The following is a 12,379-nucleotide window of genomic DNA, read 5'->3' on the forward strand; positions in this document are numbered from 1 at the left end:
CCCTTTAAATTCACCATTAGATTTCTCTGTGGATGTTTGATTCTCAGAATAAAGTGGCCTGAATTTTGAACACGGCTAGAGATACGGGGATACACTGATATGATCACGCCACTCCTGGGGGATAGAAGTGACTGGTACTTTGGCTACTTTTGTGTATCCCCAGGTACAACAAAAATCGGGCAAAGTTCGATTTTCTGGTAGTCCAGGGCCTCAGCCAGAAAACAAACAAAAGTGTGATATTTGTCCTCGTGAAATGGGCTGTCCCCAGGCCTGACATGTCAGTTTTAGCTCATTCTTGTCCCTATGATATACTAATTCTGAGGCATCGTTTCACACCATTCTGTATTTTGAGGTTCCTCGGTTATTCCTCCTGAAAATGTATAAATTGACCAGGTGGAGGCGTGTCCGTACACACCCTGATGCTGTCCAATCATTGCTCACATGTAGGGACACGCCCTCAACTGCTGACAGCTGTCAATCTATTCCTTCATTTCCAAGAGGAATAACCGAGCAACAACACAACACAAAAATAAAGGAAAATCTGCTGCAGAATTGTCATATACCGGGGAATGCAAGTGTTTACCAGACCGGACTCGTCACCTATAACACGTATTCTTTCATTGCACTTTTCTGCTGGGTTGCCTGATTAGCAGAGAGTCTGACCACCGGACTTTTTTTTTTTCTTCTGTTGCTATATCATGGAGAATAGAGCTGTCCGGAGAGAGGAGAGCTTACAGGTCCAATTTAATATCGTGTTCTGAAATTCCCTTCTGGCAGAATATCTATAGTCCAGGCTGTGATATGTCGAGCGGCCAGGGGTCTCCTGACCGGACCACCCCAGCAGCCTCATATATGATAATGGAGGTGATGAGCCCAGGTCAGGAGACCCTCGCAGATCCTGGAAATCGCAGCCCATGTCTGTACCCTGCGGGTGATGGGACCGGGCCTACGTCATTCAGGAGCAGCCATTTCTTTTGACAAGGATTAGGACTCGCTCAACCTTGTCCCTGGCAACAAGATGCCGGATATAATGAAAAGCCGTATGCACTCCTGGGTGTGTGACAAGAATTCCTGCACCTAATTCAGTATGTGACACCGAAGTAGTAATTATAGAGGAGGTGAATGAGCCCAACATGGAAATGAGGTGTGAAATGTGGGGCAGGAATAGCAGCGACCTGCGCACAGCATGAATGTGAGCCATGGTGGCGACTGCGGCCCGGAGCATTACAGAACCGGGATGAGGCATAAAGATCCAATGATTTTTGGCAAGGTATAAGTCCCTAGTAACATTGGAGGGTTTCGGTGTGACTGGCCGTCATTTGCGTTCACAGAGACCTCCTGAGTCCACACTGAAGAGCACAGTGGATCGAACATGTTGAATTTGCATGCCCCATCCTTTTGTCCTCCCAAGTGGTAAGCCCCCCCCAGTGTTGAGATTTTTTGGCTGCGGGATGTTCACCTCATGTTCGCTAAGCAAGTTATCTAAGCTGTAGGAGCACCAGGTACGGGGAAGGCGGTGGCATGTAAATCCAGTGTCGTGGCATTGTGAATGGTGACGTTGTCCCCACCAGTGAGCATTGCCCTCTTGGCACAGTTGTGTAGAGGGTCGCCGCTGGGGTTGGGACAGCTAAGGGCACTTTCACACTGCTTTTTCACCTACGTTCACTGGTCCTGTCAGGGCATCTGTCCGAACCCCGCCTCTCCTCCCCGCCCCCCCCCAGCAAAATGTGTTTCGGACGCATACGCTGATGGGGCCATTGACTATAATGGAGCAGACGTAGTCAGCGTGTGCTCTGTCTTGCTCCATTTTCGGGCATATACGTTTTCTGCAGGCGGACACCCGAACGTAGTAGACTGCATCTGAGTGTCCGTCTGCAGAAAATGTATATGCCCGAAAATGGAGCAAGACAGAGCACACGCTAACTCCGTCTGCTCCATTATAGTCAATGGCCCCATCAGCGTATGCGTCCAAAACATGTTTGATGGGGGTTCGGACAGATGTCCTGACGGGACCAGTGAACATAGGTGAAAACGCAGTGTGCCAGTGCCCTAACTGATTAGCAGTTGCCTAAAGTCATTAAAGTACAGTTACGCAATCACTAAAACAAGATGTGCGTGTATCAAATATATATATGTATGTATATGTGTGTGTGTGTGTGTGTTTGAGCTTATCATTCCTCTTTTGTTATTAAATATTGTTATACTGCGTCCCCCCCATGAAATAATAATATTGGAGCATTGGTGCTATTCCTCTATAACTCCTCTTGGAAATGTATTTGTCATAGTCTATATAGCCTTGCAATGGTTGTCAACATACCTTCTCATTTCCATTAAGAATGACAGGCGCCCCACAATGCCTAGCTATAAGATAAGACCACCCAGCATTGGTATCTTAGGAGGGGTACAATGATTTCCTGGCTCCAGTCTGTAGACCTGACCCTGCCTCTTTGGTTTCCCGGGCTTCTTACCTGTAATATTTTCCCTCTAGCTACGCCGTCATCGCTTTCGGCTGTGCCAGCTGCCCAAAGTTAACCTGCGGCCGTGACGGGTGCGGGACAGAGTTCTGCTACCATTGTAAACAAATATGGCACCCGAACCAGACCTGTGACGCTGCGCGGCAAGAACGGGCTCAAAGCCTGCGCCTGCGGACAATCCGCTCCTCATCCATCAGTTACAGCCAGGAGTCTGGAGCCGCAGGTATCGTGTTGTGTTTTTTCCCTTTATATTGATGAGTGGAATAATCCGAGTTTCTTCGCCGGGCGCTTGTTTTGTGCTGCTCTGGGGTGTGGTGCCAGTGTATGAGACACAGCCGTGTTATTGCTTCTCATTGTACGAACTGATTATCTCATGATCTAAGCAGATCGGGGCCTGGCAGCGTAAAGATGTCTCCTTATTACACATGGCGCTGGCACCGTGCCCAGAGCGCCGGCGTACAGCCTCCCTTCTGTGATTCAGTGATGTCGGGTACTTCTTTAATCACCATGCGATGTGGCTGATGTAACCCGTTCCCGGATCTCCGGATCCTGCTATCAGTATAATGAATAATCTCCACTCTACCTACACCAGGCCCTGTAGACTATGAATGGGTAGGACATGGCACCAGATAAACCAGTGATATAGATGTCACAGCTCACTTCTCCCCCCATTCTGTACAGATCACTGAGCATGCCCACAGCACCCCTCCCACCAATAGAAGCAAATGTAGCGGCAGAAGCCCAGGCAATATGGCTACCCCCATTACCTCGATCAGGTGGGTGACTCTGTGCTTGCATCAGGGCTGTGGAGTCGTTAAGCCAAACCTGCGACTCCGCAGCCCTGGTCAGCATATGCCAGCTATTGAATCAGTCAACTGAGAATCCATCAGTGAACTCCTTTTTGTGGTACTTTATTTGTTGTAACTCATCTCAGCTGATTTATGACCACAGCCACATGTGAAGGTGATCTGATTCATAACTCCGAAAAAAGAGCAATTGAGTTACACACACTGCCTGTCAGGAGGAGTTCACTGAAGGATTCTCAGTTAACTCATTCTGCAGCCAGTAAAGTGCAGAGAATCAAAGAGCCTGCAAAAGCCCAAATACAAAAAAAAATACCTAAACCTGAAATACATTCATTTAAGTATATAAATATAAAAACGATGCTCATATCCTATAGACCTGGTCCTAAGACGTCATGGGTTGTGCCTCTGGTGTCGCTTTCTTCGCACCCAGTAGATCAGCTTGAATTTTGCATTCTCTTTAATGATGCCGTGTGGCGAGGGTGCACATATGCCGACATAAAGGGTGCAGGGCTGGCATCCTGGCATGGCATCGTGTGCTCTCACTTATCCTGCCACATTTTTTTTTCATTGCTGGTGATTGGATATTTCTCCGGGGCTTTTGGGGAGTGCAAATACAGAGATACAGGTTTGTACTTGTTCCTTGTGTTAATCGGGTGACATCTTTGCCGCGTTATCCCGGAAGTCACTATAAACGCTGTTTGGTTCGGTTGAGCTAATCTAACACTTTGTTTCTCTTTGTTTCTCCCCCTGATTAGCGGATGATATCAAGCCTTGCCCAAGATGTGCTGCCTATATTATAAAAATGAATGATGGAAGCTGCAACCACATGACGTGCGCGGTGTGCGGCTGTGAGTTCTGCTGGCTCTGCATGAAGGAGATCTCCGATCTGCACTATCTCAGGTAAGTACATAGCTGCGGCGCTCCGTCACCGCCTCTGGATTACCAAGCAGGGTCACATTACAACCTTATACTCACCGAGCCGTTAAAGGGGCTCTCCACTACTAGGACAACCCCTTCTGCTTCCACGTGTTTCCCCCTGTTCAAATAATGAAGCCTATACCACCCTTGCAGCCATGCCGCGGTCACATGGGGTTGTGACATCACGCGAGCCCTGCGACTAATCACCGCCGGCTTCTATCTCTCCACCTTCGGACCAAATGAGTTCATTAACAAGATTTTACATCAAAACTGGATTGTACAAAAGCATCTGAAGCCAATACACGCTTTCTGCTCATTGACATTCAGTGAAGCCCGATTTGCAGGTTTTCTGTGCAGAATCTGATAGAATAATGAACATGGGCACTAATTTGTTTTTTGTTTTTTTTTTTCCCCCTGCACTTTTTTTTCTGATGCAAATGAATAGGGCGTAAGAAAGGTTTTCACCTTCATTGGCTTCCATATGTCTGATAAATATGAGCGTATACACGAAGGTGTCCTGGACCCTGTGTAATGGAGGGAATATTCTCTCCTCATATTATAAGATGTGAAGACAAGTAAAGGTATACCGTGGCCCGAAGACCTTTATGAAATACATGTTGCATCTGGTTGGCCTCCATGGACATGAATCCTGTGGGTATGTGCACACCACGTCATTCTTCAGCAGATTAAAGGGAACCTGGCAGGTTCAATATGCACCCGGAGCCACAAGCAGTTCTGGGTGCATATTGCTAATCCCTGCCTATCATCCCTGTATCTAGAAGCATACATAAAGAGATGTTTAGAAAAAGTATTTTTAAAGATCTTTTATCATATGCTAATGAGAGCAGGGACTAATCCCAAGGGCGTTAGTTCCCTTGGCTAGTCGGCCCCCTTAGTATCCAAGCACGCCCCTGTGGGTGTGCTAACATGCTAATGATGTGCAGCGTCAGAGGCCTGGTCGCTCTCACCTCTGCTGCCACCACTGGTTTTCGGCTCAGTGCACACAATCAGAACGTCCCTGTAACTTCCGGTCATGCGCACTACACCAGTGTGAACCCGGGACGCGTACACCCGGCTTCATAGTGCGCATGACTGGAAGTCCGGGGATCATGCGCTCTGAGCTGAAATCCAGCGTCTGGTGCGATGGCAGAAGAGGGCAGTGAGGGTGACCATCCTCTGATGTGGTGAATTCATTAGCATGTTAGTACACCCACAGGGGTGTCATTACATGCTAAGGGGGCCGACTAGCCAAAGGAAGTAATGCTGTTGTCACTAGTCTCTGCGCTCATTAGCATATGATAATAGATCATTAGGAATAGTTTTTCTAGAGATCCCTTTATCTATGCTAGTGTATACAGGGACAGTTAGGCAGGGATTAAGCAGTATACACCCAGAACTGCTCGTGGTTCTGTGTGCATATTGTACCTGACAGGTTCCCTTTAAGCTGTTTTTTTTTCTTTTTTAAGGAGTCTTTTTGAGGGACTCTGCTACCCCTCATAAACCTGCATGTGCCCTAAGAAAACTTCTAACCCATGACTTTGGGAGCACGCTACAGATAGAAAAGTCAGCAGTGCCCCCCGCCATCCGGGTCCCTGGAGGCCTAATCTGTACCTACTTTATTATAAGGCAGTTTGCTCTTGATTCACACGTTCTTGTAAGTAATTTAGAAGAAAATCTTCATACGCTGCCAAATTCAGACACGTAGAGAGATTGTGCTGCGGGCGCTCATTTACATAGATTGCTTGGGGAGGTATGCAGGCACAATAAGACTCGTACATACCGACTGCTCCAGAAACCCCCGACCGCCGGCCTTTATTATCTACACACGCGAAGAATTAAATCTCACTCTTCCTGGTTCCTGAAAAGGAGAGAAAAAAAGTATAAATCTGAATGTGATACAGGGAGGGCGTGAGGAGCTCAGATAGTGGGTTTGTTTTTTCTTCTTAATTTTAATTTTAGGTTTTTTTTGTTTTTTTTTTTTTGTTTTTTATATAAATATTCTTAATCCAATGAACCTATGCGACCGCACACCTTGTAGCAGGTCAGCTTTTGTGTTGAGCATCATTCCCGCTGTTCCCCTTCACACTCTTGATGGTTTTCATTGCCCAGAATAGCGCAGGTTAAATAAAAACTGAATAAGACGCCGGCTATTCTGAGAGCACGTTCTTATAGCTAAATACAGAAAATAGCCTAAAGCCACAAGACGTCTTATTTTATGTTTCTTAGGTGGTGAGATTGCAGAACACGACAGTCTGTTTGCATACAGCAGTGGATTTTAGATATTGACCTTATAGATACTGCGCTTTGTATCTGTACAGTCACTAGATTTGCAACTCGCTGCCACCACCCAGGATAAGTAGCCAAAACTCGCATGTACCAGCATTCTAAGGGTTAAAATGCTTTAAGTAGGGCTATAGATTCTTCAGCGCATACAAGGATGAAAATTAAAAGGTTTGTCCCCATATTCATTCTTCAGGAGCGCACCGCTCCCCTGCCTCCTGGCGTTCTGCTTGTTGGGAGGGGACGGCGCACTCCTGATGACTGACGGTGCAGACCTGCGACATGGCTGCGCCACCGCCTGTGAGGCTGATGTAATGTGGACAGAGTCTGTGTGATATCCAGCGACCGTCCACATCCCATTCACTTACCCCCCCCCCCCCCAAAAAAAAAAATTGTACTGATTTTTTGCTGCTGCAAAGTCTCATCCCTTTTTTTTTTTCTTTTTCTTTTTCCCATATTAACTCTTTCATTACAACTATATTTGTTGTAGTGATTCGATGACTTTCGGCATTCTTGAGGCCTTTGTATATCTCCTGTGCGCTCACTGGGCCGTTTCTCTTTTGTTTTAGTCCTTCAGGATGTACGTTTTGGGGAAAGAAGCCATGGAGCAGAAAGAAAAAGATCCTCTGGCAGCTCGGGACCCTTGTTGGGGCGCCTGTGGGCATAGCTTTGATAGCCGGGATTGCCATTCCTGCAATGATTATTGGTATCCCTGTCTATGTGGGGAGGAAGGTAAGACCTTGTATACTGTTATTGTTTACCTCTGACAGTAGACAATATTTGGGGACTCTGACACCCCCATGTGTGACAACATGCATCCCACTTTTTAAAAAGAACCGGTCACCAGATTTTGGCCTTCTAAACTACAGCACCTTAAGCAGCTCTTGTGCTGCATTCTATAAATGTGCACGTTACCCCCAGACCACCCCGCCAAAAGACCTTACAATTACCTTTTATAAAATCTCCCGCCATGTATGTAAACTGTCCTGTCCGATGGGCGTCCTAATCTGCGCCTCCTGTCCCTCCTTTAACCATCCTCTTGTGCTGCTTGACATGAATGATGCCTTAGACGCCATCCACGAAGGAGGGGAAATTCTCGTGCCTGTGTTGACATGTTCCCGGCTCGCGCAGGCGCACTACCGTAGGTGCTCTACCCTATTGCGGACACAGCCAAAAATATAGGTGTGCCTGTGCAAACTGGTGAGTTCTCTGCACAGGTGCGAGATTTTAGTCGGCGATGTGTTTCAAGCAAGTGATGTCATTCACATTGCATTGCAAAATCTCACACCTGCGCAGAGAACTTGCCGGTTCGCGTAGGGGCACCTCTGTTTTCGGCCCTTCCTGCAACGGCAGAGCGATGTGTGCGCAGGCTCAAGATTTTGGCCACCTATGTGGATGGCGCCCGAGGCGTCATCCACGTCCATTAGTACAGGAGGACAGCGAAATGAGGGACGGGAGGCGCAGATTAGGACGCCCGTCGGACCGGACAATTTACATATATGGCAGGAGATTTTAAAAAGGTATTTGTGGAGTCAACAGGGAGGTCGAAGGGTGACATGCACCTTTATAGAATGCAGCACAGGCGCTGCTTAAGATGCTAGTTTTAGTTTAGAAAGCCAAAATCTGCTGACAGGTTCCCTTTAACCTCGTTCATACGGCACAACGACTTGGCATGTCCCAGCGGAGTTCTCTTTCAAACACACAAAAAACAATGTCACAATTGCTGTTTATTATTGTCTGCTAAAACAAAAGTTAATAAAAATTGGTCAGTTAATTGTGTGTCCTAAAAGGGTGCCATCATTGGAAAACCAAACTTAATTGTATTTATTGTCCACTACACGAACAAAAACCCATCTCAATTATTAATTTATCCCCATGTAAAATAACCAATATTCTTACCTCTGGTGTCGGCGCAGTTCCAGCTATGTTGGTGCCTGAAATCCTGGGGCTCCTGTGACATAATAATGTGACGTGAGCCCCAGGAGAGCAGGTACCGACATCTCTGGAATGGCGCCAGCATCGGAGGTAAGAATAGTGGTGGTTATCTGAGGTTGCATTTACCTAATAATTATAAGATCTAAGGACTAGAGGTTTATTCTTATGTTCTGATGTGGAAAATCATCCAATTTAAGGAGGGTGTACTTAGTTTTTCTCATACCTGTATATGGAACCTGGATGCTGCAATGCTATTCTATCTATGTGACGAGTGTGAACACCCAGGACCCTGCATATAGATGTGATTAATCTGACTTTTATGACTTGGTCACATTATTAATTCCCGTGACTTTGTTTTGCGCAGATTCACAATCGCTACGAAGGGAAAGACATTTCAAAGCACAAGAGAAATCTGGCGATTGCCGGCGGCGTCACCCTGTCAGTCATCGTGTCTCCAGTTGTTGCTGCTGTCACCGTAGGTGAGTGATGCCTGGCGTTATTAGTGAGTTCACACGTCACGGGCGGATTCAGGGACTGTTGCCGGGACGGGCATGACATTTTGGCAACAAGGCAGCATTTTGTTGCAATTAATGCAGAAAGCCATGAAAGATAAAATAAGGGGATCATTTTTGGAAGAAATCCCGCCTTTACATCTTTCAAGGAAGGGAATTCACATTAGCAATCGCTGCTCTCCAGGGGAAGGTTTTGGTGGTGTGTAGCTTCTGGATAAGAGGGGCTTACAGACCACCAACTGATAGTTTATTCATGGTAAGCCTCACTAATGTGTCGGTGTTATTTTTCAGGTATCGGCGTTCCCATCATGCTGGCTTATGTCTATGGCGTGGTCCCAATATCTCTATGCCGAAGCGGAGGCTGCGGAGTGTCAGCCGGGAATGGGAAAGGAGTCCGGATAGAATTTGACGACGAGAATGATATCAATGCTGGTGGCGCGAACACTGCGGCAGGTGAGACCTCCGTCATCATAGAGACGGGTGATGCTCGCTCGATGGCACGGGTTCAGTGGTAATGCTACTTTACTCTCCGCAGGACCATGGAGAGTGTGGTCTCCCTGTGGCTGCGACGCTCGTTGGTAGAAAATAGATGGAATATATTGTGGTTCTATTTCCCAAAACCAGATGATAAAAAGATATATAAATATTAGCTGGCATTTTTTAAGGTTTATAGGTACAATGCTGCCCCCTGGTGGTGAATGCTGCAGTTTCACCCCTGTGTGTGGGCCGGTAGTTAATCTTTCCTTTTATGGGAGGTATATATGGGATCCAAAGTTCTCCATGTCAGGAGAATATTTCCAGATACATACCAGCCAAGAATCTCCGGGCCGAGAAAACAAAAGCGAATGTTATGCAACGGCTGCAGACAGTCAGTTTACACCCAGCGTCCAGTCTGTAAGATCACTGATTGTGCAGAATACTCCCAATTCTATGGCCTCGGTGCCCGGCAGAGTATCCCATATGGTTCAGTACCTGACGGATGGGAGAGATGACGCGTCTGATCTTTTTGCACCTGATTTCTCAGTATACAGAGATCCAGTCTGTTGGGAGCTGCAAATCCACATGTGATACTGCACAGTGCAGAGGGCCACCGATTTCAATCACATTCGGCCTAGAATATTGTTTTCAGTGATAGTTTCTGAGCAGTGCCAAAGCGGTCATTTCATAAAAAAATAAATAAAAATCAGAAACCCTCCAAACTTTATTTTTTTCTTCTTTAACCAACTGGTACCTGCCCCATGACATTACATATTTGAGGAATACCCAGAGACTAGAAGAAAGAGGTTATTGTCCGTTATTATGTTTTGGACCCTGGGGTCACATATGACGGGGTGGGGTGAGCTATTCTGTCTGTTTGCTGTAAATTTTGATTTCTTGTTAAAGCTACGCTGTGCCCGGCCCCCGAGGCTGTGCCCGGCCCCCGAGGCTGTGCCCGGCCGTCTCATTACACCCCTCCATTGTTTGTATCATTTCCCGCTAATCTTTTCAGCGTTACCAGCCCTTCCACTTGCTAATGTTACATGTTTGTGTTGCTGTGGTACACTGGGCATCAGATTCGCCACCTCTGATAATTAGCCACTATTTGTATTGCCCCAACACTTTATCTCTCTCGTTTAGATACCACGTCTGTAGCAGAAGCTCGTCACAACCCCAGCATCGGGGAAGGAAGCGTAGGAGGAATGACCGGCAGCCTGAGCGCCAGTGGAAGTCATATGGATAGAATTGGCGCCATCCGGGACAATCTGAGTGAAACCGCCAGTACCATGGCATTGGCAGGGGCGAGCATTACCGGTAGCCTCTCAGGAAGTGCCATGGTGAATTGTTTTAATCGGTAAATATTGTGAACTGACAATGAAAATGCCCACACTGGTGACGTGAAGAACATCAATAAAATAGTGATCATCAGATTCTAAACTTTTCTTGAGCTTTTCTTACAAAAGTGATATTAGCAGGAGAATTACTTTAGTGTGGATGGGACGTGTAAAACGAGGGAGAAATAGTGCAGTGGTCGTTACTCCGGCTCACCAGGGTAAACTGCTTGCCCCTTCTGTAAATTCATCTATCAGATATAGAATCAGCCTAACCAGACATTTCTGCGGTGATGTAAGGAGTCACATCATCTGATCAATAATCCCAGGACTAGAAGCCGCTAATTCAGCCATAGATACAAAGCACTGACGATAGGCAGCTATGTCATTTACTACTGGGGTTGTTAGGATGTATGGGCAGAAATACAGGATACACACCATCTATACACACCCAGAACGTCATTAGCTTGGAAGAACCTACAAAATAGTTTAAATGGTGACCCATAAATTAAAGATGTGTTTTCATAGCACATCATATTGTGTTGCTTGAGATTTTTTTTATATAGTTTAGTGCTGTATGTAATTAAATACATAACCTGGATTAATAAAGTATATTGACTGGTAGAGGAGTGACGGCCCCGCCCATGAGGAGCAGACAGGTGCACACACTGTCAAGGCACAAATGAATAACCATGTCTCAATCCACTTACTTAGCATTAATTTGTGGTCTATGTGCAGTCTTCTGCCCCCGGTCTTGTGAAGAGTCCAAATTATTGGGCAGATCTTTATGGTAATCAAGGGTCAAATCATTTTGCCATTTAAGTCAAAGTCATTGGTGAGAAAATTAATCAAACTCCTGGAATATAATCCAGAGCTGGACGCTGGTCGCTGTTCTGACGGCAGGAGTGGATCTGGCACCCTCAGATATCACTGATCACAGCGCCTGCTTCAGGTTCACTCTGCTTTTTGCTAATCTACAGTAGTGGAAAGTCAGAGGCAGTAAAGTCATACGTGACAGCCGGAGGAGGATACACAGAGGTTGTGCAACCGTGAAAATAACCCGGGTCAGCATTGGAGCGGTGTACACAAAAGTCAATTTTTTACTAATATTTGCAAAGTTGCTTCACTTATTTATTTTATGACTTTATCCACCCTCAAATTGGTGACTAAAAATACACAGTATTTAGACACCTACACATTACACCTGCAAAACCTTGTGTGACATCCCGATCTAAATCCACAGGCATTAATATGGAGCTGCGTCAACCCTTTCCCCACTCCTACGCCAACCAGTTATAACCGCTTCCATTCTTCTGAAAAGGCTTTCTACAAGATTTTGGAGGGGTCTGTGGTCCGAGCTTACAGTCTCTGTACTAGTTCATCCCTAATTTGTTGACTGGCTGCTTAGATCCTTGACCTCTCCATCCATGTTCTTCCACACCAAATTTCCCCATCCCTGCCTGTACGGATCTTATACACTGGGGCACAGTCATGGGAAACGTAAAATTGCCTTCCCCTAACTGTTCTCACAATGGTGAGTTTACAATTGTCCAAAATGTCTTTCCTTTCTCGCCTTTTCATTGGGGGACACAGACAGTGGGTATTATGATGTTTCCAGGGATGCGTGACACTAGATTTGAAAACGT

At 46.2% G+C, this 12,379-nt stretch overlaps 1 protein-coding gene across 3 annotated transcripts in view; it reads left to right on the forward strand.

Moving 5' to 3' along the window:
• RNF19A (ring finger protein 19A, RBR E3 ubiquitin protein ligase) overlaps nucleotides 1–12,379 on the forward strand; it is a 123,471-nt gene that overhangs the window by 94,486 nt on the left and 16,606 nt on the right. For all 3 annotated transcript variants that reach the window (XM_075353071.1, XM_075353072.1, XM_075353073.1), the window contains exons 3-8: nucleotides 2,489–2,697; nucleotides 4,036–4,180; nucleotides 7,048–7,210; nucleotides 8,778–8,892; nucleotides 9,217–9,378; nucleotides 10,543–10,756. In XM_075353071.1, coding sequence (XP_075209186.1) covers nucleotides 2,489–2,697; nucleotides 4,036–4,180; nucleotides 7,048–7,210; nucleotides 8,778–8,892; nucleotides 9,217–9,378; nucleotides 10,543–10,756 — 1,008 coding nt within the window. The remainder of the gene's footprint in view (nucleotides 1–2,488; nucleotides 2,698–4,035; nucleotides 4,181–7,047; nucleotides 7,211–8,777; nucleotides 8,893–9,216; nucleotides 9,379–10,542; nucleotides 10,757–12,379) is intronic.

Source organism: Anomaloglossus baeobatrachus, chromosome 6 (genome assembly GCF_048569485.1).
Source record: "Anomaloglossus baeobatrachus isolate aAnoBae1 chromosome 6, aAnoBae1.hap1, whole genome shotgun sequence".
Lineage (NCBI taxonomy): Eukaryota > Metazoa > Chordata > Amphibia > Anura > Aromobatidae > Anomaloglossus > Anomaloglossus baeobatrachus.